At 46.9% G+C, this 27,341-nt stretch overlaps 2 protein-coding genes across 4 annotated transcripts in view; both read left to right on the top strand.

Moving 5' to 3' along the window:
• SHOC2 (SHOC2 leucine rich repeat scaffold protein) overlaps nucleotides 1-4,454 on the top strand; it is a 63,101-nt gene extending 58,647 nt beyond the window's left edge. For all 3 annotated transcript variants that reach the window (XM_063163204.1, XM_063163205.1, XM_063163206.1), the window contains exon 9: nucleotides 144-4,454. In XM_063163204.1, coding sequence (XP_063019274.1) covers nucleotides 144-352 — 209 coding nt within the window. In that variant the 3' untranslated portion in view covers nucleotides 353-4,454. The remainder of the gene's footprint in view (nucleotides 1-143) is intronic.
• Nucleotides 4,455-18,656: 14,202 nt separating this feature from the next.
• Nucleotides 18,657-22,012, top strand: ADRA2A (adrenoceptor alpha 2A). The gene has a single exon (XM_063163203.1). It carries the CDS (start codon nucleotides 18,685-18,687, stop codon nucleotides 20,017-20,019), a length of 1,335 nt encoding a protein of 444 aa, XP_063019273.1. The 5' UTR covers nucleotides 18,657-18,684; the 3' UTR covers nucleotides 20,020-22,012.
• Nucleotides 22,013-27,341: the final 5,329 nt, after the last annotated feature.

Raw genomic sequence — 27,341 nt, 5'->3', positions numbered from 1 at the left:
TGCTTGAGAACAGGAGTCTCACTGACTCAAGGTTCTGTATAGGGAAGAGTCTTCAAGTGGGCTCAGAGCCTCTGTCTATAAGTTAGAAACTGCATGAATCAAAAAGACACTACTACTACTACTTACTATTTTATTTTAACCAGGTACACTGGAGAATCTGGAAGAACTGTATTTGAATGACAACCCCAATCTGCACAGCCTTCCCTTTGAGCTGGCTCTTTGCAGCAAACTGTCAATAATGAGTATTGAGAACTGCCCACTCAGCCACCTTCCACCTCAGATTGTTGCAGGAGGACCCTCCTTCATCATCCAGTTCCTAAAAATGCAGGGACCATATCGTGCCATGGTCTGATGCTCATCGACTTGTCCAATACACTGTACAAAATACAAACTGCATTAATGTTGTAATTGTCTGTATATGTATATATAATATAATATATGTGGTTTATATTATATTATATATATATAAATATATAAATAATATAAAAAGGCAAATTTAAGACTGCATTATGTGTTTCTGCTAATAGAGGAATCATAGCCATTTAGATTTTTTTTTTAATTCTGTAAAAATGCTTGTCTAAGTTTTCTTTGCTGAACTTGATGGAAGTTGTCTGAATAATCTGAAAATGCCAGTTCATTTAAAGCAATTGCCAATGAACTCAAAGTTTAAATTTAAGGGACAAAACCAGTTTTGCTTAGATTTTCTTTCAGTTAAGAGAAATGTATAACCTTTATATAATGAACTTTTCTGTTTTGCTCCCCCCCACTCCCCCCTTTTTTTTTTGTGTCAAAACCTGAAAGGGTCACGTCCCCTGAGGTTGGTATTTTCTTTTAACTTATTTTGAGATTTGAAGCAAATGGTGTTTTTATATTGTTTACAGTCAGAGTAAATCACTGGATTTTGTTTTATTCTGATTTGCTCTGTTTTAATCAATCATATCTAGAGTTTATATGCCTCTGCTGATGAATTTTTATCAACCAGTTTGTATACTAAAAACATACTCATCAAAACAACTGGCAGGTGAAAAGGATGCAGTCAAAACAAAAAGAAAAGAAAAAAAAAAAAAAGCTTGAATTCCTTTAAATCTTGCTTCCCTGAGTTATCAGTTGCAGGCATAACATATCTGAACTGAGCCTTTTGCAGTTGGTCTTTTCTAGCACAAGTAAACCTTTTCAGATTGGTAAAAATGTGGAGTATCCTCAGTGAAGAGCGGTTTTCATTGTGTGAAGTAACAAGTCCATGAGGTCTAACAGTACAGTTAAGTGACAAGGAAATAATATATATGTACATTTTTATTACAATGTTGAGTCATAAACTACAACAGGCAATTTTAAGGATTCCTTATAGACCTTGTACAATAAATGAATGTGTCTTACTTTTAAACACTGCAATATATGTAAGTTTTAAGGTTGGTTAACAATGTACTATGGTTTTATATCTTGACTTGCCTTGTACCTCCTTCCATTATGGAACTTCTGTGTCCAAGCACAATATCTTCACACTGTGCTGTTTTGCTGCTGAACTAAATGCACTTTTCCCCACAGCTGGGGCACTTGCTTCAAAATATTCAGTTCAGTATCTTGATTATTCTTTTTTAACTTCATCCTATCTGTTTCAGTATTAAACCGATCTATTAAAAAAGAGGCACCTTTTTCATTTGTGCAGAGATGTTGGTAGCTCAAGAGAAACACTGTAAGTAGTGGACATTTGGTTTTACCATGAATTTCTTGGCTGTTTAGAAGGCAGAAGATGCTTCAAGGAGAGTTTCACTATTGCTGCACTTGCAGCTGTCCTTGTTGAGGAGGGTAAGAACTCGAGGCAGTCACGTTCCATGCTTACCCAAGAACTGTTCTGTTTATACTCACTGGAATTGCTGCTGGGGTAGTGTGACTTACAGGGCTGTACCTTTTGCACAAAATCAAATCAATGGATGCCATGGGAAATCTGTTTCACATGCAGAAGTTTGGGAATATTATTTCTGGCTTTCAGGTGTGCTTATTTAGACATATTTCCTCAATCTACTTGCATTTTGTTTTGTTGTATGTCTTTTCATTAACAAGGAGTAAGTTTTAAATGGAAGGCAGGTGGAGATATAAAACCTTAGAGGGCTTAAACATGCTGTAAAACTATTGTAGATGTCACTGGATTTTTACTAAGTAATGTTCTACTCTTTCTCACACACTCTCTGTCATTCCCCCCCTTCCCTTTTTTTTTTTCCCTACATCTACTGTAGCTTTTCAGTTTAGTTTATAAAAGGCTAGTTCCTTACAGTTCTGCCTGAGTTAATCTTTCTCAGCACTAAGGTGTTAAAATATGAAGATGCTGAAATGCTTAGTATCAAGACTGTAATTGAAATTCTGAATATACTGCAAAGTCCGTGTTTGTGCCCTCAGGTCCCGAGGGGGGAAACTGGTTTGGTTAATATGGTTCCTTAAAGCAAAAGTGGCGACCCCTTGTGTTTTCAAATGTCTTGGTCTCATTCCCTGTCTGCTCCTCAATCCCGTTTTTATAAGAGTTCAAGGGATTGAATTTGTTTAGTTTGTAAATATGTTGATTATTCACCTTGTTAAGGTACATGGTTAATGACTGTATGATTGGAGCTGGCCCTCTCTCACATAAATTCCTGTGGAGAAGTTGGCTACCAAAATAGTGCTCGTCACACTCACTTAAAAACAAGCTATTCTTTTCAGTACACTTATAGGAATAAATAAAGCTATGTTTTGATTAATTACTATATTAAAAACAGGATATTTTTGTCAAACTGCTTTTGTACTAGTATGGTTGTTGCAATGCCAGATAATCCTGAGCCCTGTTTTAGGAGTTTAATTTTATACACTTTGAGGTGAATGCTTGTTTTTTCAGTGTCTCAAGGGAGATTTGAGTAAGAGCAGTGTGAGAGAAGTTCTGGTGTAGGAGAAATCAAGTCAGAAGAATCTGAAAAGATCTTTAAAATGATCTGGAAGTTTAAAGCATTAAATATCTGGTACAGATTGGGAATACGTGTATATAAATCCATATAAGTGCAATACATGGATTTATATCCAGATCTATACATAGATCCATATAAAGCCAACCATTTTGATCATTCAAAATAGTCTTACCTCCTGAAATATCAGACTTTTGCATTTCCCAGGATGCTGGATTGTTAACTAGTGTAGATTCTAGGTGATTTTTTTGCCTGGTGACATTCAGTTGAACACACATACTGGCTTACACTTGTTTAAGAATTTTATTTGCCCATATCAGTTGAAGTATGAATGAAAAGAACTTCATTCTGACAACTGTATGCATACATAAATACAAAAATGTGTTTGTGTATCTATACATGTATGAAAGCATAGACACGGTGAAGAAATAAATTATTTACAGCATTTTTGAAAATAAGATTGAGTAACAAGTGATTTCCAGATACTTGTATTAAGTGTTTATTCTCTTTGCTATACTGAGGGAAATAATTTAAAACTATTATTGAAAAATATGAGTATTTGGATGAAAATCATGACCTTGATTACTTGTCCATAGCCAAAATATCAATTTTTTATGTGTCTGTGCCTGTGTACATACATACTCATGACTCATAGACACTATCCTGAATCATGCCTTGATTTAGCAAGCTAAATTATTATAAATTATTTAGTATTATGGAGGTCTGGAAAGGTATGAAGCAGATCAGAGATTTGCTAAACCATGAAAAGAAGGAACAGTTGCTGTTGTGACTCATGTTGGTCACATATTGCATTTTAATTTACTAAATAGGAATTTTTTTTATAATTTTTTGCAAAGGTTTTTTAGCATTAACCTTTTAAAGTTTTGTCTCTTGCTGTCCCATATTCAAGTTTGGTGCTTGGATTGTCTCCCTGGTTATTGCTTAAACCCATTGTGTCACCTGGAAATCAAGTGTCATCTTCAATCCACAGAGATTGAGAAATCTCTTTTATTTAACAATTAGAAAGCTTTGAGAGGTTATTTTTCCTCCCCCCCCCCCCCCCTTTTTTTTTAACCCAAAAATAAATTAAACTTCTAAATCAGCACAAATCCATATCAGGAGACTTTTTATATCTGGATGCAACAAAGAATTTTCCTGTCAGTGAAACACCTCATTTTTATCAAAAGAAATGCCAAAATAGCTTCTAGTTAGAAACATGCAGTTGGTGGTAATTTGCACAACACAAACTTCAAGGCACAGTAAGGATGATTACAAACAAATTATAGGATCTACAAATGGATTTGTTTTCTCATTAGCAAATATCAAAAAATTGTGTTTATTATTATTCTGATTTAGATCTTAACCAGGACTGCACAGGACCTTTGCTGTGGAAAAATATCTGACCACACTAATTTTGTGGTTAAAAGCTAAGTGAGAGTGTAAACAGTCTACAAAAATGTACTTTTAATCTGAATTATTGTAATGTTGTTATGTCTATATAAAAGATTGCCTTGCTTTTTTATAAGAGTCATTCTGTATCAATGCATTCATTATAAATAGTATATTTGTAAATAAGCTGCCACTGAGTCTTTTCAAAGTTTTCTAGTATTTCTAGTCTGACATTAACCTGGATGTAAGTCTACTTTTGCAGCACCTCAAATTATTAAGAACTGTGTTCTCTCTATATACTTATCACTCTTCAAAAGATCTCAAAATATTGATTTTCATGTAGAACAATTACAGGAAACTTCAAAAGTTGGATGATAGTAACTTCTTTACTCAGAGTCATTTAGAGTGGAGACCTGTACAGCAAATATTGGTAAAAACTTTTTTATTCATTTTGTTATGTTTTAGTAGGGCATGTAGTAAAAAAATCCCACAGCTTTCTCTCTGATGGGGAAAATAAATCTTGGATGTTAGTGCAAAATGCATTTCAGCAGCAACAAAATTAAAGTAGGTATAGAATTGTGATGCCTAAAAGACAGACAGCTGCATTTAATCTTCAGGTTTAATAACAGACAGTATTGCCAAGCTGCCATGGCACTGATTAAACTGATATCTTCCAGCTCTGTCAAGCTCATTGCACAGACTGCTTCAAGAAAGTCTTGCTTACATTGTGCCCTACAAACAAACAAAAATCCAGTGTCCTTGGAAGTCAGAATAGAAAGCCCTCAGGAGTTGGGGCATGAGGACAGAGGCAGAGGACTGCAGCTGGTTCCTTAAAAAAGCTGGAACCAGCTCTCACAGTGTGCAGCAGTCACTTGTGCAATAATGAGTGCTCCTGTCATTCCATCAGGTCCCTGCTGATTAAAATCAGTAGAGACTGATCAAAACACCTAAATTTTGGTCTTTGAGGTGAGTCAGTCCCTGTAACCATAAGTGATCTGACAGTGTGAAAACAAGCCAGTCTCCTCAGCAGCTGGCACTCCTGTGCTGTCTGACAGGGCTGTGCAGTTGTGCACATCAGGGTGTGCAGCTCCTCTGCTGCACTGCTCAGAGCTCACCAACCACTGCGGGAAGGGCTGGCAGAAGGGAAACAGCATCACTGCATTTAGTAGCCTTGATAGATGAAGCAAATTTGCAGAAGAAACTTTATTTTTCCTTTTTCTTTCTTTTTTTTTTTTTTTAATTTTACATGTCTATGTATTTCTGGCCTCTGCAACATCCTGTGTCTAATAATTCTACAATATAATTATGTGCTGGGTGAAAAAGTACTTCTTTTTGTTTGTTTTGAACCATGCCACCTTATTTCATTTGGTAACTCCTAGTTCTTGTAGAACTAGAAATTTATGAACAGTTTTTTTCCTGTTCATCTGCTTTTTACCACTCTTGAAGGTTTTGGGTTTATGTCTTAGGTTGCCAAAGACAAACCAAGACAGTTTATTTTCATAAATGGCAGCATTTTTTCTCCAAGTCATGGAGTTCTAGTTTTTTAACTTCTCTTCAAACTAAACCTCTTCTATTCTCTGATAATTTCTGCTGCCTTTCTCTGTGGTTTTTTAGTCCCAGCTCTGAGTCTTTTTCCTGGTTCATAGCCTTTAGCAACCTCTTTTGTTCTTTGTGTACTTCTTCTGTGAAATAAAACTACAGTTCTGTTATGAAAATTAAAGTTGAGTGGCTGTAACTCAAAATTAAAGTTGAGTGGCTGTAATACAAAGTTTAGTACTAAGCTTTGGTGAGGAATAATCCCACTAGGCAAGGATCAGGTTAGGATTTATACTTCAGATGCAGGCCACCCTTTACTGTAATTAATTGTTTCCTCTGATAAGCTGTAACTGTCTTCCATCATCTCTTGCAACTAGGTATAAAAACCAGAATTAATATGAATTTTTTCATAGTGTGCTGATTTAAATAATGCCAGGATGTAAATACTACCTTCATGCTAGTAAGAGTTCATTGTTTTGGAAGATGTGGCTTTTGAATATTTCAGCTGACCTTTTTAAACTGTCAAAGCACAACATTTTCTGAAAATACTGGGAAATTTCTGATACTGCTTTTTTTTTTTTTTTTTGAAAGAGACTGCACTGGTTGGGTTTTATTTTCTTACTTAAGTCTTTGTAGAAAGCTACATAAGAAATTCACATAGAGAAGAAAAGAAATCTTCCCTGACCCTTCCATGACAGGGAGCATCCTGCCAACAATTGGTGTCAGCCAGAGCTTGGCAGCCCCCTGGACTGGGGGGAACTTTCTGGTTGGGACTGCTTTTTGTTCAGATGGTTGAAATGAACACCCCTAGATGAGCCTGGCCTCAAGAACCATGCAGTGTGGCTCTGACTGAGTGAAAAGTGAAGAATGTGTTTTGTTTCTGCCACCCCATGTCCTTAAGGCTGTACAAAAGGCCTCAGCAATATGCAGATGGTGTCTTGTGTGTCTGTGGTGAGACAAACAGATGACATGTTTGTGTCATTAATCCAGGCCAAGTGCTTCAGGATACCCAGTGTCCCAGCACTGCTCTCCAGTGACAGGTCCTGCTCTCCACTGGTGGGAGTTGAGCATTTTAGATACCCACTGTGTACAAATACTGCATAAAATCTGAATATTGGGTAGCTCTGTAGAGCATAGCTGGTGCTGTGAACTCTTTCTGATGGCCATGGTAGAAAAAGAAGTGTTAGAGGGCTGGAGATGGTTAGCTTTGATACAACTGGCACAGGCTGAGTGCCTTGAAAGCTAATTTGTTTCATTTTCACAATCCATCTCAGTCAAATAAAATACATCATCTCTTCGTTCAACCCTTGCCTCAGTTCAGATTGTAAGAGTGGGAGATAATTTGATTACTAAGATCAAATGATGATGTTTTAGAGGAGGAGCCATCTGGAGTTTCTGAGTGAGCAGCTGGCAGCCTGGGCTGCATGGTTAATGATCTATGTGCCTTGCAACTATTTTTTTCTGCTGCAAAACCTTTTAAGAGTCTTTAGAGATCAATCTACCCCACTGCCTCCAAGTAAGATGCTATCTGCAAAATTGCAGACAAGTGTTCTCTTTTAAAAGCTCTTCCTACAACACCCTCCTTTTCCTTTCTATTAGTATTTTTTTTGTTAAGACTCATAATGAATCCTTAATTTGCTGTAGTTTGGTGCTTGGCTTTGCTTGGCCTGGTAGTAGCTGCTTTGCATTTTGTTCTACATTATTACAGCTGTACTGCCTGAAGTGATTTCCAAATTTCATGTGGTCAGTTTTAATGGAAATACATTTTTTCATTGAAAATTTTAAGATGTTTGAAAACAGCCACGGTAAAGACAGTGCAGTAAAACTCTTCTCTCTGTATGACCCAAGGTTTTTGGAAGCCTTTCATCTTTTTTGGTCCTTGCCAAGTAATGTTAACTGAGTGGGAAGTTATAACTAACTTAGAATTATCTATCCTTGCCAGAGCAGCAGTGGGCAAGAAATTTAACTAGGTATGGAGCTTTTGGTCAGTGAGGCAGCTCTGATTTCAGGCTTTTTAATCATCTCCAACTCAAGCAATGCCAGGCATTTCCAGCCTCCCAAAAAGCTGCATCTGACAGTGCCCCATGGTTCTGATGTGGGGAACCAGGAGAGTCCCAGGGAGTCAGAAGTTTGCCTGGAAAGACTGAAAGGCACTGGAGGCAATTCCCTAAAAGGAAATTGAGCCAAGTGGAGAGTGGGTGGTACCTGCCAGCCTCTCCTGATGGATGCTTTGGTAGCCCAGGCTGCAGCTCCAGGCACAGCCAGGCAGGCAGGGGAGCACAGCCAAGATTCTTGGGTCTGTGGCTCCACCAGATGGATGGTCCTGAGGCCAGGCCACTGCTTTTCTGAAGAAGCTTTTGAAAGCTGGGGAGGGCTGATGTCACTTTATAATAGAATTATATCTGGAAGTAGCAGAATCCCCCATGAGAAGGAGGGGCTTCTCTAGCCTTGCTTCTTTTCCCCCCTGTGAACTCTTCAACTCCTACCAGCTCTGATCTCAGCCTCTCCACTTGTGCTCTTACCTGCCAACTCTCTTACTTCAGATTTCACTCTTTGGTCAGCAACCAGGTATCTCACCCCCATGCCTTCCACCCTGTTCTGAGCTGAAGTAAATTGAGGAAGGCAGGGAGAGCAAAAAGGTGGTGTAGGACCAGTGACTTTTGCCCCATGAACCTGTTGGTGCAGCTAATTCTTCTGAGCTTGCTTTGTATTGGTTATGAGCCCCTTTTCTCCAGTTCTATTGCAGAATGGAAACACCAAGAGTAAAACAGGAGTTGGGAACAGATGGCTGGGAGAGGAAAATAAAAAAGATGGAGCAGCTGCACACGACACAGCTGTGCATTGCTGTACAGCTTCTCTGCTGGCTCCTTGGACACAGCCAGGTTTTTCTATTGTGTCTCAGAGTCCCTGTAAAGGGATTGATGTCTGAATACTTGCCAGATAAAAGATTTGGCTTGGGGTACATGTCAAGACTCAGAAAGGAATGAATTTTGATTAAATGGCAATTCTGTGGCCAATCTGTGCTCCAAACCATTTAGGAATGAGGATGGATGGTTTAATTTTTGAAGCGACACAAAATGCTTAACAGTCCAGTAAAGAGTTCTGAAATATGTGTAATGCTTAGTAATATTCATCACTTCTGCTTCAGGAAAACCCACATGCTCCCACAGTTAAATTGTTAGTGAAGTATTAATAAGAAAATGACATTCTCATTTCATACAGACATGTAATTCCCCAGAAACGTTAAAAAATTTACATTTTTTAAAGATATTTGTTGAAGTTGCCACAATTGCTTTTTACCATTTTTCTTTTGCTCTGCTTAAAATTGGCAATTGGATTGTAGTGAGGAATCAATGGTGATCTTCAGTGACTTCAGCTCCAGAGGACTTTGCTGGCCTGGCAGGTGTCCCAGTGCACAGGGACACAGGGGACCCTCCTAGGAAGGACGTGAGCCTGGTGGCTGGGTGGGTGGATCAGAAGGGATCCTCAACAAAATGGTTTTGAGGTGCTGTCAGCTAAAACCAGTGAGCTGCATTAGCAGTGAGCTGCCTTTCTGAAGATTTGGGGAATATTTTTAGCCAGGCTAGAATGAAAGGATGCTGAGATTTCAGTTGTGCTGTTTTCCTGTGCCTGTCTGAGGGTACTATGCCTCTGGAAGTGCTTGGATGCTGTATGGCAATTTCCACTTTGTGCTTGCTGCCCTGCAAATGGCTTGGTCTCAGCAAGTACAAAGAAAGAGTTCAGGGTGGGTTCAGTGCTCCCTGTCTGGGGAGCTCCAGTGTTTCTCATGGATTGCTTTGCCTCTTGCTCCTCCTGCCCCTTGTGTTTCACTGGCTCTGACAAGCTGAACAGCCGAATATACATGAAGGAGCAGAGGTTGCTCCTTTCCCTTCCCTCTGCTATGGCTCCCATCAGGTTTTCTTGGAGTTGCAGAGGGTGTTAAAGACATCAAGCCTTGTGAAAATGGGGATGGCATCTGTGTTGATGGGAGCACTGACCTCCTGGATCCTTCATCAGAGTGCAAAGACAAAGTTGTGGCAGAAGAATCTGGCATTGTTCTGTTCAGGGTTGAAAATGAGTTCTCAGGGAAAAAAAAAAGGAAGAGTTTGCAGCAGCAGAGATTAATGCTTACTGACGTGCTCGGTTTTCTGTTACACTTCAGAGAATGACATGGATTATTTTGCTCTTGAATTTTGTATGGCAGGAATTTCCTTTGGTACCTAGGATGCTTCCAGGGAAAAGGAAAATCTGAGTTGAAAAAGTGCAAGTGGAGATATAGCAGACTCAGCCTGCTTTCTCAAAGTGCTTTGTCCTCATTACACATTACCACCCTTGATTCCCAGATAGGATAAATGTTTCCTGGGGAGAGAGCCAGTTTGTATTGCTGAAAAGCAAATGACAGTGCTGAATAAGCAAATACATCAAAAGCTGGTGTTTAAACTTAATTTGAGCCTCTCAGGGAAAAAACAAGTTGTACCTTGCTATCTGTAATATCCCTATGCAATATTCCTGTGACTGTGCCTTGCAATCTGCAATATCCCTGTGATTGTGCCTTGCAATCTCCAGCATCCCTGTGCAATCTGCATGGGGTAATTGTCTTGTAGGCAGTGTGGGAATGAGCACAGTAATGATGATGGATGCACAATCTGCAAATCATTGTGAGGATGGAAACTGGCCCTGGAGAGAAGAACTCTTTGTCCTCTGCCCACCAGATGAAGATTGTTCTGCTCTGGTTTTGGCTCACCTGGCTGTCACCACACAGGCCAGGAAGGTGTTGGACCATGGACTAGCTGGAGTTCGAATGTGGGGCAGCACTTTGCCCTGCTCTGGGGGCTGAACCTGCTGTGACCTCCTCATTCTGGGTAGTCTCCCTGCAGGCAGGTGCCCTCTCCTTCCCTCTCCTGGAGCAGATTGTGTGCAAGAACTCCTGCCATGCCAAGTGGCTGGATTGTGGCTGGGATGTGGAAAGGAGGCCTGGCCTTGGTGGAGCTCTTCCCTTTGGCATGGCCTGATGGCAAATGGGCAGCACAAGGAGAAAGCAGCTCTGGAAAGCTGATGAAGGCAAGCTCTTGCCAGCACCCCAGGTACTTGTAACACCCAGCTGAGCCACAGTGAAGGTTTTTCCTTGGAGGTATGTGTCCCTTTCCACCTTTTTTCCCCCTTCTCGCTGCACCTCTGGTTAATAACTCAGCTGAGGTGGGGAAGGAAAAGTCTCACCTTGGAAGGGCTCTGCTCACCATGACGTCTTTTCCTGGGGGCTTGGCTCAGCCTGTGCTGGGTTTGATTGCCAGGAGAGCTGGGTTTGCCCTGCTGTCTGTGCCTTCTGTTCCCTTGGGAGCTGGGGCCTTCTGAGGAGGGGCTGGGGCAGGAGAGGGGCTGGAAGAACTGCTGCCCGTGGGAGAAATTACAGGACCCTGTGGCTACAGCTGGCATGGGGACAGTGGGGACACAGAGGCACTGGGTGGGCAGGGATCCATCTGGGAGGGGAGTGCAGAGTAGTGTTAGTGCAGGACTGTGATTTAGGGCTGGGGCACTTGCAGGGCTCTGGGTGCTGCCTGTGTCCCCCTCTGTGTCCCCAGCTGAGGCAGCTGATCTAAGCACACTCTCCTTCCAGAGCTGCTGCAGTTCCTGGATGGCTCCTCGGTGTTATTTGCTTTTGCCACTAGATGGTGAGGTAAGGAGTGAGGCAAAGCTTGGGAAGTCTCTCTGTGTTCCCTGTTGGCCTCCCTCCCTGTGGAACCACGCTGACATGCTCTGCTTTCTGGGAACCCAGCAATTTCAGGCAATTATTCCCTGGATGTTTTGTACAGCTCAGCCTTCAAGAACTGCTGCTGCCACCCTGACTCTTTGATCTTTTTAACTCCAGTGCTGCCACCCTGCAGTGATGTAGGCAGGGCAAGCTGTGTTAGGCACAGATGGCAAAGCTGCCTGACACAGGGACGTGCAGAAAGCTGTCTCCTGCTGTAGCAATTCACTGTGGTCTGGCTTTTGAAGAGGGTGTGTGATCTGCTTCCCCTTTCCCACGAGGACCTGAACCTGCTGTGAGACCCACACCTTGGCAGGTGGGAATTGCAATCCCTGCATGGCTGCTCTCTGTTGTGCCATCTCTTTTCAGAGCTGTTTGCTTCACTGGAAGCATTGCTCTGGCTGTGCTGGAGGAGTTTGGGGATGGGTGATGGACCAGAGAGTTACAGCTCACCTGGGGCTCTCCTGCCTTCGCAAAAGGGATTGAACAAATGCTGGTGACAGCAGCCCCTGCCCCAGAGGCAGCAAAGTAGATCATGGAGAACGGGGAGGGAAAGGGCAGATGCACATGTTTGGGCACTGGGGAGTGGAACTTGAAGGAATGAGTTACTCCTCACTGAGTAACTGAATGCCAGCATCTCCCAGCCAGGAAATTAAATGCTTTGAAGGGATGCGGTCTCAATTTTGTCTTAAACACAGGCTGACTCTGCTCATGAAGGGGAGCTTGTTGAGATGCAGAAACTTTATTGCTTTCATTCAGGGAAGGTTGTAAGGTGCCCAACCTTTCTGCTCTCTGAATACTGACCTGGGTGACACTCTGCATGCCCAGGATCACCTGCTTTTCATAGAATCATAGAATAGTATGGGTTGGAAGGTACTTTAAAGGTTGTCAAATCCAATCCAACTCCAACTAGATCAGGTTGCTCAGTGCGCCAACCAACCTGGCCATGAACACTTTTAGCAATGGGGCAATCACCAGCTCTCAGGGTGAGCTGTTGCAGTGCAGGCTTGGAGAGCCATTCCCTTTGTGACTGGCTGGAACACTGACCTGCTTGCTCTGGTCCCAGGAGTGTGGCAGTGCTTCTGGCTTGGTTATTTCTTGCTGGGCATTGCTGCTGAGGGGAGTATTTGCATGGGAACAGATCAGGGAGCGAGGCTGTGTGTGGGCAGGCTCCAGGCAGAAGTGGGGCCAGAGACTGGGGAGTATCACCTACCCTAGGTCTGGCCAGGGCTGGAAGGATTTGGCTGTGTTTTCACTGTGTTTTGGCTATGTGGTCCTTAGGTCTGGAAAAGCCCTCTGGAGTCTGGTTCAGGGTTTTATGAGAGGCAATGACTCAGTCCCCTGAGCGAGACAGGGAGCAGTATGGAAGGCCCCTGTAGTATGTTAGGAATGGTCCATAGATGTTTGGTTTATTTTTTACTGTTTCCACAGTTCTTGGCTCATTTCAGTGGGATCTGTCTTGTGAGCTGGCACTCTGGGAAGCCTGGGGAGGGGAATGGAGCTGCTCCCCAGCACTGAGGGATGGCCCCCTGGTGTTTAGTTCTGACCATGTTGCAGGATGCAGTGAGGAAGGAAAAGTCCCAAACAGGGAACTGAATAAAGAAAACAACACTTCATAAAAACACACCCACCTTATGCTTGGCACAGAGGTGTGTGTGTATGTATTTGTGGGTGTTGCAGAGAGAAAATGAACATTTCCCTCTCCCTTCTCCCACAAGCATTGAAGTGCCTGAGGGACACAAGCCAGTTAGATGCAGGCAGCCAGGGACGTTTCTTGTGCAGCAGTCCTCCTGCAGGGCTGAAATGAGCCTTTCATGTTCCAGAGGCCACCGTGACACCAGGCAGAAGCAAGAGGGAAAATACTGAACAAATAAACCAGAGGCTTGCATGAGCACAATCCCCATGTCAGCCTCACCCCTGACTCTGCCATGCTATAATCTGTAACATGGAAATGTTTCTCTTGGCTGTTGATTTAGGGCTGTGCAATCAAATCTGGTAGTTAAAAGCCTGCTGAAGAGGGCAGGCAACCCAAACAGCAGAGGAAAGGCAAGCAGAGCTTTCAAATTGTTTGCAAAAAAACCACCTGAGGAGCAGGTGGTCATGCAGCATCCATCTTGTGCTGTTTTGAGCCAGCTGTCTGCAGATGTGGGCAGTAAAGAACTGCCACTGTAGGTAATATTCAGTGTGTCTCCTTTCCTTCCCCTCTGAACATCCGATACCATGGCAGCATCCCTGCTCGCAGGGGGATTAGGTGCTAGCACAGACCACTGCTGCTGTATCCAATTCCTACTGATTTATTCAAATAACTTGGAAAAGTACATCCAGCAGCTGAGTTTGGAAAAACTCTGTTGAAAAACATGCCTGGCTCTTCAGGGGCTATTGCTGTGAGATCTGTGGAAAGAGTAAACCCCAAACTCACATGTGCAGCAGGGGTGGGGAATGGAAGGGTTGTAGGTCTGAATGTGTGTAGGAAGAAATGTGCCTGGGGTCTCAAAGCAGCTGGAGGGGTGGCCACACTAGACAGTTTTTGAATTTAATTTAGAAATAGAAGGAAAATAGGAATCACAACATTTGAAACATCTGCCTAGAAATGGATGGTGTGCTTGCTGTATTACTTTGCAGTGGCAAAGCCAGGTTTGCCTGCAGAATGTCTGTGCCTCTTCCCTGATAGCTCCTATGCTGTTTTTCCTCCTGGAGTTAACACAGTAAAAGGGAAAACAATATTTTTGTGTGAGTTAGGTGCCTCTTTGCTGGCTTGTCCTGGACCTGCAGGAAAACTGACCAAATTGGAGCTGCTGTGAAGGGCTACTCAGTCATTAGTCCAGAGAGGGTCATGAGCCATGGGATTTCAGTGCCTTACTCCCAAGGGTAACTGAACAGTTAGTAAGGCAAATCCTCCTGAAAGACACCCTGCTTTGATACATTCAGATAAGCCCAGCAGCATGATCGAAATACACAGCTACAACAAAGGCTTCCTGCCATGGATATGCAAATATTGAGATCAGTGCAAATCACAGGCCTCATGCAAAGCAAACTGTGACTGCTGTTTACCTCTGGTGCACAGCACCCACAGCTACAATGCTTCCCTCTTTTATGCTTGTGTCAAGTTGCTCTTGAAAAGCTTCTGCTAAGCAATAATTTCTGCACCTTGTTCCAGTGGTTGCCCCTTTCATGTGGTCCCCCCAGGAGTCTGCCATGCCTTGACATACTTTTATGTTTGTCCAGTTTCTCTAGCCTGAACCAGACTGTCTAAAAAGCAAGTCTCAGTCCTTCACTGGTATTTTTTAAACTTTCCCTTGCCAGAATCTCACTGCTTTTCTGGAAATAAACAATTCCTGGGGCTGCTTGCTCAAAACACACATTTTGCAGCTTATTACCATAGCGATCTTTCCCAGAGATTCTCTCTCCATATGTGGATTGCTTCGTGCCTGTGAGCAGCTCCCAGACCGCATGAACGTTTCTCAGCTCCTTCTCCCCGAGAGGCAACAGGGGAGGATGGTCCCAGTTCCCCGCAATGGAGACAATGCTGGAAGTGATGCTGGAGTCGAGGAGTGGAAGAGATGCATAAACATGGAGGCAGCATGCCTAATTAATGACCTGAAACCAGCTGGAAAGGTCAGTTTGTTTGCGGGGGCCGCGCTCGAGGCACGAGTGCTGAATGCGAACTTGGCCTCGGAAAGGGCACTGCTCCCTCCCGGGATGGAGGGGAGGAGGGAGAGCCAACACAGGAGGCTTGACAGCCTTCAGCCTCACTCATTAGTGTGCACCAGCCTGGGATGGGTCTCTCTTCAGCCTCACTCATTAGTGTGCACCCAGCCTGTCCTCCCTTGTCTGGAGAGCCCCGTTCCTTGTGGGGTTCTGCTGAGAAGCCAGGCTGCTTTCTGGGGAAAGGGCAGGCTCCTGCAGGTCTTTGGTGTGGGATGCTGCAGAGAACAGGCTGTTTTTTCTGGGCTGTCTTGTCAGGCACTTGTCGACTGAGTTTGATCTGCAGAGTCTTATTACTCATATTAACGCTGTCAGCAGCACGCGTGCAAAAATTGAGCGTCTGGATGCAAACGTCAGGGAATTGATATAAAAATGTTCTTTGCTAGCTGTTCTTTGTCCCCATGGAACTTATCTCTACAGTGTTTCAGGGGCTAAAAATTCAAGTTTTTTGCCTAATCCCAGGGCTCTGGGAGTTAAGGCTTTATGAATACTACAAATTATCATCGAGCATGGTATGGACCTGTAAAGACAGCTGTCCTGTAGGACAAGGTGTGCCATGGGTTGTCATGTAAGATCTTCAGGGTACTTGCCAGCCCTTGCAATTTCTGACCACCCTTCATCTCAACGCTTGGGCAGAGCCATGAGATAACCTGCAGAGAAAATCAAGGGGAGACAGCATTACTGAGTCACTTTGCAGACAGTGCTGGGCACTTCTGGTGTCAATAAAATCACAGAGATGTCACACGCACAACAATGGTGGCAATGAGAGGAAAGTGCCTTTGATGAGGCAGGTTTTCTCCCTCTCTGAGATGAACACAATGCCATCCCAGCTGTTCCCCACTTGCAGAGAGCTCTCTTTCTAGTGGTGTTTCTGGGACAAACCCTTTTCTTCAGGCCTTTGGCCTCATGTTCCCCTTGAGCTCTTTGTCCCAGCAAACTGAATTGATCAAAGCTGCTTTTGCTATGCAGTGGATCAGGAGCAACAGTTGTTGGCTGTGTTTAGCTTCAGGCAGACTGAGGGTGTCTAACTACAAAAGGAGACAGAAAATCAAGGCAGCTGGTCATGCTTTGTCATTTAAATTGGCAGTCTGTCTGTGTTGGGGAATGCAGAGAGCATGGGGGAAGGCATCATCCCAGGTGGGAGCAAAGCACCTCAGACAGTCCCTGATGGCCTTAGTGAAGGTGACCTGTTGGAACTGGGATCAAACTGGTCACACAAGGGGTTGATCATGCAGGCAGAGCACAGCCTCCACCCTTCCCTGTCTGGGTCCTTCCACCCAAACAGTGACCAAGGAGGCTCCTGCCAAGAGTGATGAAGACTATCAGAGGAAGACCCTCTGCCAGGCAGAGCAAGGCACCTGCAGAGCACAGCAGTCCCCTGCAAGCAGCAGAGGAGAGGAGGTGTTTGCAAAGTCCAGCACATCCTTGATCTCTCACCTGGCCTTGCCATAGATTTAGGTGACTTAGACCTCTCATCCTTGCAGTGAAATCTGTGGTCGTATATAATTTTTACTCTCAGACAGAGATCTTTTCTGTGGGAATGCCAGTCCTCTTGTGTTCAGTTTACAGGTTTTAAGTTACTTTCTGCATTTTGCCCTTTTCCCAGACACACCAGTGCAGTGGGCCTTGCACTCACTTGCTCAGGCAATGGGATTCCCCCTCTTTTTCCCTCACTCAGCCCTGTGCCAGTCCCAGAGGCTGTGTTCTCTGGCTCCCAGACCCTGTCTCTCCCATTCCTGTTCCCTCTCTTGGGCGTCACTGCTCCTGGGCCTGGCTTATAACACGGTGTGTGGCACAGGGACAAAGATGACAGGCTTTCCTCCCTGAAGGCTTTTCCTCTTGCAGAGGAAATCGGTTCATCGGTCTGAGCATTCAGCACAGCGATTGAGAGCAGCCTGAATCGGGAGCACCAAGTGGGCATCACTAGAACCATCTGAAAAGAGAGAAAAGAGGCCATGAGCGAGGGATCGGGGCTGGAGGTCGTGTGCTCTGCAGGTGAGTGATCTGTACCTGCTTGGTGGGATACCTGGAGCATCACTATTGCTCCTTTGCTGTTACAGAGCTTTCATGCTGCTGCTGCAGCCCCGGCGCTATCGGGGAGGCTTTCCAAGCGTGGGGCAGCTGCCTGCCCAGGCCTGCTGCCCCTGGGGGACTGCCAGGAGCGAGTGTGCTGAGCCTGTGCTGTGGCGTGGGGCGCCCGTGGGTGCCCGTGCAGCGGTGCTGAGCCGGGCTGGGCTCGGTGCGGGGCTGCTCCATCCGCGGCTGCCGCGCCTCCCCGTCCTCCCCGCGGCCGTCGGGCGCCGCCGCTCCGGGTGCAGTGAGGCGCCACGGCCGCCAGGTGCCACTGCCCGGCCGCGCTGCCCGGGCCGCGCCCGCCCCGCGGGGCCCTCCGTGCGCCGGTGCCTCCATCCCGGGGGGGCCTCCATCCCGCGGGGCCCTCCGTGCGCCGGGCCCCTCCATCCCTGCGGGGACCCTCCGTGCGCCGGCTCCCTCCATCCCCGCGGGTGCCTCCATCTCCGCGGGTCCCCGCCCTCGGGGCCGGCAGCTCAGCCCTCCCTGGTTGACTCGCGGGGCCTTGCGGAAAGCGCTGCCCTCGGGCTCCCAGCGAGCGCGGCCGCACAGCGGAGCGGAGCGGAGCCCGTCCGTTCCCCGGCGCACACACGGAATGGGGCGGCAGCTTTCCCTCCCTCGCAGCCCGGCTTTGTGCACCCCCGGCCGGCCGCGGAGCCCGCGCAGCGGCCGCACGGTTGTCGCCTCCAGGCGCCCCTCGCACGCCCATCCCCGGGGACTGAGGGGTCCGCTCCTCTCTCCGGGCGGGGCGGGACCGTGGGATGGGGACAGCGGGACAGCGGGTGCGGTGTGAGCGCGGAGGTGCGGGGAGCGAGCGGGAGTGCAAATACAGGCGGTGCCAGCGGCGCGGTGTGAGCGCGGAGCGAGGGGCGTGTGCGGGGGACGCGGTGTCCGTGTGGGTGCAGGGTGCGCGGTGTGCGAGCCGGGCTGTGTGTGTGTGTGTCTGCCTGTCCATGTGTGTCTCTGCCTGTGTCTGTGTGTGCGTGTGCGCGCACCGGGGGCAGCTCCCCACGTGGGGCTGACGCGGCAGCCCCGGCCCGATCCGGGGCTATAAAGCTGCTGGGCGGCGAGCGAGGCAGAGCAGCCGCGGCCGGCTGCAGCTCCAGCCTCGGCCCCGCTCCGCCCGCCCCGCCGCGCTCGGGGGTCCCGGGCAGCGCCCAGCATGCGCCGTGCCCGCCCGCAGCCCCCCGGCCCCCGGCGCGCCGCCCTGCCCCGGCCCGCGGCTCTGTAGGAGCGGAGCAGCCGCGCGGAGCGGGCGCGGCGCGGGTGGAGCCGGGGCGAAGGGCGGGGGTGTCCGCGCAGCCGGGGTTGATGTTTAACCTGGAGCGCCCGTTCACGGAGAGGGGCCACTTCTTCTCCTCCATGGAGTACCAGCGGCAGCTGGAGGAGGAGGAGGGCTACCCCCCTCCCGGCACTAACGGGACCTTCAACGACAGCGGGGCTGGCCCGGGCTGGGACGCGCCGTACCCTCTGCACACCACCATCACTCTCATCAGCCTGGCCAGCTTGCTCATGCTCTTCACCGTCTTTGGCAACGTCCTGGTCATCATCGCCGTCTTCACCAGCCGGGCGCTCAAAGCCCCCCAGAACCTCTTCCTGGTCTCCTTAGCCTCAGCTGACATCCTGGTGGCCACGCTGGTCATCCCCTTCTCGCTGGCAAATGAGGTGATGGGCTACTGGTACTTCGGTAAAGTGTGGTGTGAGATCTACCTGGCCTTGGATGTGCTGTTCTGCACCTCCTCCATCGTGCACCTCTGTGCCATCAGCCTGGACCGGTACTGGTCCATCACACAAGCCATCGAGTACAACCTCAAGCGCACCCCGCGACGCATCAAGTGCATCATCTTCATCGTCTGGGTCATCTCGGCTGTCATCTCCTTCCCACCACTCATCTCCATCGAGAAGAAGAGCGGGCAGCAGGCTGACCAGGGGGTGGCATTGTGCAAGATCAACGATGAGAGGTGGTACATCATCTCTTCTAGCATCGGCTCCTTCTTTGCCCCCTGCCTCATCATGATCCTGGTCTACATGCGCATCTACCAGATAGCCAAGAGGAGGACGAGGGTCCCGCCGAACAAGCGGGCAGAGCGCCCCGAGAAGAAGCAGAATGGCTTGGCTGACAAGGAGGACCTGCCAGCCACGGCGCAGCTCAATGGGGAGAAGGCAGCAGGAGGCAGTGGCGGGCAAGAGGGAGAGGTCAATGGCATAGACATGGAGGAGACCTCTTCCTCTGAGCACCAGGAGAACAACCAGTGCAAGAAGTCGGAGAAACCATCGAGAGGAAAGACCAAGACTAAGCTGAGCCAAATTAAGCCCGGGGACAGTTTGCCCAGGAAGACAGAGGAGGAGAGGAACACCAAAGGGTCCCGCTGGAGAGGCAGGCAGAACCGGGAGAAGCGCTTCACCTTTGTGCTGGCAGTGGTGATCGGGGTCTTTGTCATCTGCTGGTTCCCCTTCTTCTTCACCTACACGCTGATGGCCGTCTGTGAGAGCTGCTCCGTGCCCGACACCCTCTTCAAGTTCTTCTTCTGGTTTGGTTACTGCAACAGCTCCTTGAACCCTGTCATCTATACCATTTTCAACCATGACTTCAGACGGGCTTTCAAAAGGATCCTCTGCAGGATAGAGAGGAAAAGGAGTGTTTGAAGGACCCTTTGCTACCGACAGGACTAACCAAGACTTTGTAGGAGTGTAAAGTACGTCTCTCTTGGGCTGTGCTTGCATGGGATGGTTTCCTTCAGCTCGTGAGCAGGAAGCCTTTAAAACACGAGATGAGCCTGTGGGAGCACCGGGCAGCAGCAGTGAGGAGCAGCAGGCAAGTGGAGCTCCAAGCTGTGGCATTCGACTTTCCAGGGGAGGATGGCCTTTGACTCGCTTGGTTTATTTTGTTAGTTTTTTTTTCTTTTGCCAGAATCTCTCAGTGGATGTTCTCATGACTGCTTAGTTTGACTCTTTAAAGGCAAACATCGTGCAGCTCTGTGAGATGAACAACAAAGAGGGAGTATGCCACACCAGAGGTGTTGGCTTTTTTATTTTGTTGTGTCTTTCCCCCCCCCCCCCCCCCGTTGTATATGTAATGAATTTTGACCCCCTTGTAAAATAGAGTATTGTATTCTTGAATTTGAATGTCTTAATTTTTGTAAGGCAAGCAGCTTTGAAACTGTGAATGCTTTAATTATCTTTGATACCTTAAAAGTCTTTCTTTTCCTACCCCCTGCAAAGCCCCTCACTCAAAACCACTGACCAACTAGAGCCATCCTCCTACCTGACAGTTTGACAATATTACCAAAATTCCCAAATTCCTGGTTTATTTTTTTTTTTTTTTTTTTTTTTTTTTGGCTATAAGCTTAGGATCACAGACCTCACCAGACTGGCTATTTTTGTTGCTATTTTTTAATGTCATACCTGTTTCTGTTTAGTTTCTGTGCTGCCTGTGACACAACACAGCTGAGATGGCACCTGCCATCTCGTTACTGGTGAGAGCAGAGCCCGACGGAGCGGTGGCTTTGCCGTGCAGGCAGGGATGTCCCAGGCAACAGGGACTGTCCCTCCCTTGCAACGTGAGCCTTGGGACCCTGCCAAGCTCCCCTGAGTTAATCTTGTTTGATATTATACCACTCTGCAGCACTGAAATGTGTTCGATGCTCACTTGCTTCCTCCACCTCAACTGTAAATAGGTAACGTTTCAAAGCAAACAGCAGGGCTCTGCATATCATGTTATCTCATCTGTGCTGATTTGTGATGGTTTAACTCCTGCAGGATTTCCTGCAGAGGGGAAGGGGTTTGTGCACAGTGGCCATTCGTCTTTCTCAATTAAGAAAGAGTTCAGTTTTTAACCTGCCAGTCTCATCTTTCCTAGGAAATAGGGAAGCATCCCTCTTTCAGTCTTATACAAGGCAAAACTCTGAAATGGGAAACTTAACTTCCAGTTTCTCCATTATTTTATAGTGTAATTAAGCTTTTTTTTTTTTTTTTTTTTTTTAATCCAAGTGTAAATATTGTGAGATTGGAGCAGGAGAGAGAGTTAATACTGCTTTTACACTCTTTCCTGAAATGGCTTTCAGCTCTTTGTGCTAAAAAACAAAAATAAATCCAAAACAAAAATGGACAGAACAAATCTAACATCCTTGTGCCATGAATAAATTACTGGAGAACATTTATAGGAAAAACTTTTGATTTAACACAATAAATAAACAAATCTGCAAGTCTTTTAATGTTAGGAAAAACAGCTTTATCAAATGCTGACAAGTCACAGAAATGGTTTGGAGAAAGCAAAGTTTGTATAGGTTGAATGTATAAATGAATTTGCCTTCTCTGGAGTTGTATGGTACACAGAAAGAGACTTGAAAAATACGTTTTTACTTTTGGGGAAGTGTTTTGTTGATTTTGTTCTCACTTTTGACTTTCTAATTAACTCCAAGTGTCCCCGGATGCATCTTGGGACTTGGAGAGCAGTGTTTACATTCACTTGCATTTTCAGAACTGAATCCTCAAGAGGTGAGGAAAGCAAATAAACTGTGCTTTAATGTAAAAAAAAAACAAAACAAAACAAAAACAAAACCAAACCACGAGCAGAAGTTGCTATAATGGATGATTATTTTTATTAAATAAAAAAGCGTTTACAGATCAAGTGTGAAAATCCTCTGAATAATGTTAGCTGTTTTATTGTATTGTATTTTATTTTATTTTCTGATCTGTTCACCGAGCTGCTGGTAGCTTTGCTCTTGCCACTTTTTGACGAACACGCTGGGAAAAGCACTCGTGCTGTCTGAAAGGGATTGTCAGCCCAGGTAGGAACAATGGCTCTGTTCATTATGCAGTGGCATAATAACAAATGAGTCCTTGATATTTCTTGGGTATTTCCACCCCCCTCCCCTCTTTGTGCCCATGTGGGAAGGGCATTCATGTGTTTGTTAAAGAAAAGAGCGAAGGTTTGAGGGTGTGATTTGCACCCTGGGAGTGCAGCCTGGCATTGCTGCTGGGGACCTGCCTGGCATGGCACTTGCAGCCATTGGGAGGGTTTTAGTAATCAATTTGCAAATGGGATTAGAAACAATTAGGCTGGGAGGCAATATTTTGTGATATATGCAGGAGTGTCCACCTGAGTGGGCCTTTGTTTCCAGAGCTTGCTTGCCCTTCCACCGGTGCTGCCAGGACCCTCCCTGAAGGAGATGATGGGGGAGCGTTCTCCCACCGAATGTGGAACAGCTTCTGGTGAGAAAATAAATGACCAGAGCCCCGTGTGGAGCTGCTGCTCTGGTGGCCCCACTCTGCCAGTGCCCTGGTTGCAGCTGGAGGTGCCTGCCATGGTGGTGGGGGCCCAGGCAGCATCTCTGCTGGGTGTAGGGCACCTGCTGGTCGCCCAGAGATGAACATCTGGCTCACCTCGTGGTGGCCTTTGCAGGTCAGGGGAACTTGTTTTGGGTAGAGTGTCCTGCTCCCACTCTGGTCTTGGCTGACCCTGGTGGCCTGGGAGGGTTTTACAGAGCAGAGATCCCATGGGAGACTCTGGGTCAGCTCCTGGGACACAAGGGGATCCAGAGCCATTGACTGCCCTTGCTCCACCCCTCAGCCTGTCAGTTGTCCTTGCTGCCAAATCTCTAGCGTGGACAGTAGTGTGTTTTGCTGGGTTTGGGGCTGGGAGACTGAGGCTCTTCCCCTTCCCCTCCTGACTCCCTCCCCATCATTGCTTCCTGGTTATTCCCTTGCAAATGACGCATTAAGGGATGTAATGAACTTTGATTGTTTTTTATGACCTTTCATTTTGGGGCTGAAAGGTTAATGGTGTGAGGGGAGGGAGGGGGACCTGTCTGCCCAGCTGGGTGGGAGCCAGCCAGGCTGGCACAGCAAGCACCAGGCACGGACTCCACTGCCAGCTCTGCCCTGGGAGAGGTTTCTCCACCACTTTCCTCTGTGGGGTGACCCTGCATGCCACCCCTTATGTGGGCACCCCCGAGGAGGGCACAAAGGCACCACACAAGGGGTGTGCATCAAGGGCTCAGGTGAGTTGGTCTGGTGGAGCGAATGTCCTGAAATGCTTCTGGGAGAGCGGCATGAGCAGCAGGGCTGCCCTTGCAGAGACCTGTGGCTGCCTGCCCAGGGCCTGTCGCTGACCCCCTCAGAACCACGGATGTATTCATTTGTTTCCATGGGATTCTGGTCCATGTTCTCAGGGGGCCAAGGAGCTGGACACACAGAGGAGCCTCTTTCCAGTGAGGGAGGGACTTGGCCTGGTCACTGTGCTCACACAAAATGAATTTCCCACACCCAGAGGAGCCTTGGAGGATTTCAGGCAGCGTCCATTGGCCTTCCTGTGCTGTGAGTACCCCCAGTCCCACTCTGCATCCTCCTGCCCAGGGGAAGGTTCCCTCTGGGTTGGGTGGTGGCCCCACTGCCTGTGTAGCTTTTACCAGCTGAAGCTCTTTGTCTTATTTCTTAACATTCTCTGTTCTTTGGAAAAGTTCAAAGTCTGTTGAGATTGCTCCATTATTACAGCCAGCTCTGACAGACTGCTCCACTTGCAGCTCTCATCTTCTCTGGTATGAACTGCTCTTTGCAGCTGGCTTATAGGAACATGTCTGTGACTTGTGGAATGTTTGTAGTGGCTGTGGTTTCTGTGCCTTATCTCAAGTTGTAGAAATGGAGTACAGAGAGAGCAGAATTTGTGTCAGCCCAACCCTTGCAGTAGCCTCTGGTACTCCCTCAGCTCACAAATGCTCAGGAGCAGATCCCAACCCCTCTGGGAACAGACAGTGTCACAGTCTGAGCCCTGGGAAGCCCAGGTGAAATTCCAGCTGGGGGTCACAATGCAGGGAGGCTACAGCACAATCCCAAATATCCTCAAGGCTGAGCAGAGGGGATGGTGAGCAGGGCTGTGGAGGACACAAAAATCCTTGCCTTTTTGTGTCACACCATGGCTAGTCCCAGGAGGGAGGCGTCATGCAAGCAGAGGAGGAGGAGGAGGCCTGCTGTTGTGGAGCAGGGCTTGTTGAGAGGTGTTGGATGGAGATACTGATGTTTGAGCTGGTCATTCAGCATTCTTCCATCTCGGGACACCTTCTTGGACATTTCAGTTGTCCCCTAGGAGAACTCATTTCCCAAGGAGGACCACAAATATTGAGGACATCATCTTAGAACCAGGAGTAGGGGGTGTGAGGGGATCTCAGCACCCAAATCCAACAGAGAGACATGAGGGTAGGCCATAAAAGGGAGCAGGAAGACAACTCCCTCACTTGAGCACAGGTGTCATCAACACAGGTAAAAACTTGTTGGCTTAAACTACCTTAAAACTGCTCTAGCTGGCTCTGGCTTAGTCTGTTGTGATCATCAATTCCATGCTGGCTAAATTCAGAGAGAGCCTCTCTGCTGGCTTGGATCTAAGGTCCTGCTTTGCTTCTGTGTCTCTGAGAGTGGCCTGAAGCAGATTTCAGGGAACAGTGAAGAGCAAGGACCCTTCCCAGGAGGCTCGGGGGTCATTGGGTGCTCTGGGATTTCCTGGGGCCAGCAGTGCCTTTTGCACTGGTGGATAAATTCCACTGACGTGTTTCCTGTCGGCAGTGCTCTGCAGCAGGAGGTCTGGAGGGCTTTCAGAGGCATGTTTGAGTCAAAAGCCAGCATTTGGGTCTGTGTGAGGGTGATGGGGGGAATGGGTTTCATCAGGAGGTGAGATGAGCTGACCTGAGCATCCCTGCTTCCCTGCATGCACTGCCTGCAGCCTTTGGTCCAAATTGGTTTGGGCACAACCCAGGATATTGCATTTGCAGGAGCAGCCTTGAGGCCCCCCAGAGCTCTGTGACCTGCTGCAGGGTTCACTCTCAGACATGAGAAACATTTGCTTTAAGTCAGCTGCTACATGGAGGAATAGATTGCTCTGTTGCTGCTTGAAACAGTTGTGTTTTGCTGGACCATGACTTCATGGCCTTTTTCTTGTTTGTTTTTCAATTGCTCCCCACAGAAAAGAAGAAAAGAACAAGCTTCTCATTGCTGGACATTTCTGGTAAAATAATTTCTGGTGAAGGCTGCCTTTTCTTCATCTGTGCATGTGGCATTGCTGCAAAGTATTCATCTTAAGTTTGACACCTTAAGGTGTTACTGAAAGATTCCCCAAGTAACAAATGAAATAAATGTAGAAATATTTAGGACTCTGCACCCAAACTTATTTCCTGAGCTGACTGAACTTTTTTGTAGAGTGAAAAGCTGAATTCTGGTCTTTTGCTACCAGGATAACTTTTGGCACTAGAAGAATTTGGACAAACTGTTCCTCTTGCAGACCAAACCATGCAGGTTGGACCCTGAGGTGGCAGACCTGGCTGCTGGGATGCTGAGATGCTGATTTATACCCTGCTGGAGCCTCTCCTTTCCCAGCTTATTCCTGCAGCCACAATTCCTGGATAACCTAGTGATAACTCCTCTCTGTGTAAGGCTGAGCTTGTTCTTGGTTCCATGGTGCAGATACTTGAGCTGAAATGGCTCCTTGAACGGGGTTTGTCAGAATGGAGTCCCTGTTTTTAATTTAGGCAGCCTTTCCTTGGCACAAACAGCTCTCCATGCTCGTTGTCTCTGCTGTGCTGTTACCCAGACAGGCACAGGGGACACCAAATGCAGCACTGAGCTCTTCTGTTCCCCAGGGAGTGCCCAAAACACAGAGAAGTGGCACGACCCCAGTCAACCACATGGCCAACATGAAAAGGGAGTGGAGTCTCCCTGTTTTTCTCTTGGTTATGGGTTTGACCTAAGCACAACCCAAAGATTTATACTTCAGAGATGTTAGTTAAAAGTAATCCTGCATTTATCATTTTAATACAAATGCCTTGTGGCTTTAAACCAGCCTCAAAATCTAGTGGGGACAGAAGAGTTAAAATGTCCAATTCAAATGAAATCACCTGACTTGCTTACTTTGAAAGATTTGCCATGCAGGGCCTTTGGCGTTGCTGTCTCAGGGTAATGAAGATACATCCGACACATTCTGAGGAGCAGGATAATTGCTGTCATCAACACCAGTCAGTGTTTGGGTGAGATGGCTTTAAGCAGTGCAGCAGGGAGGAAAAGCAAAGCTAAATGCTGCTCTGCTGAGCTGGGCACGCAGCGAGGAGAGCAAGGTAAGCAGTGCTGGATCAGGGCAATCTTCAATCACTGTTGGCTCTGTGGGGGCTAATTAGGGACTGTGTTCTGGCTGCTGTGAGTGGTATGGATGGGATTTGGTCCAAACAAGGTTTTCTGTAGTAAAATAAGATGGTTGTAGCAACAGATGCAATGGTGGCAGCTGCCTTTAAAGCCCAGTGTTAATTGGCTTAAACCTGTGCATTGGAAATGATGTGCTCCTATTGTAGCTGTTGCTCATTGTTCCCAGAAATGCCTGTTCCTCACCCTGCTGCTGGGTGATGTGAGAGACGTGCAACCATGTCAAGGACTAGGAAACAACTCACACCAGTGACATCCACCTGTGAGGGGCCTGGGCTTTATTTGCCCTAAGCCAAATACCTGTTTTCATCACCCCAGCCTCATGGATTCCCACTGCTGAGCATGTAGCAGTGACTGGGGCTGGGATGAGGGCACACACTTGGGGATGTACAAATGGAGTCCATGGAAAATGAGGCACAGTGAAGCTGGGTGTGGAAATGGTTGGTGTAAACCAGATGGTGCTACTGTACACCCATCTGCAAAAGCATTCAGCCTGAAACACCATGGGAGGCAAGAAATCCACCACAGCAATTCCAGCAACTGAGAACATAAAGATAGGACCCTCCCCTCTTATTAATTGACATCTCACTTGGGATTGCATAGACTGACAACTTCAAGTTATCAGATGTTTGGAGGAAGAGGTGAATTTTTATCTGTTGTTTATTCAGACCAAGATTTAATTAATATTAAATAGATTAAATATTTTATGAAATAGATTGAAATGAAATATTTAGATCCCTCTTCCCCCCAGATAGCAGCCCCAGTGGATGTTTATGTGGGCAGTAAAG

Source organism: Melospiza melodia, chromosome 9 (genome assembly GCF_035770615.1).
Source record: "Melospiza melodia melodia isolate bMelMel2 chromosome 9, bMelMel2.pri, whole genome shotgun sequence".
Taxonomy (NCBI): Eukaryota; Metazoa; Chordata; class Aves; order Passeriformes; family Passerellidae; genus Melospiza; species Melospiza melodia.
The sequence above is the reverse complement of the archived record's forward strand: the minus strand, read 5'-3'. Positions and strand labels throughout refer to the sequence as shown.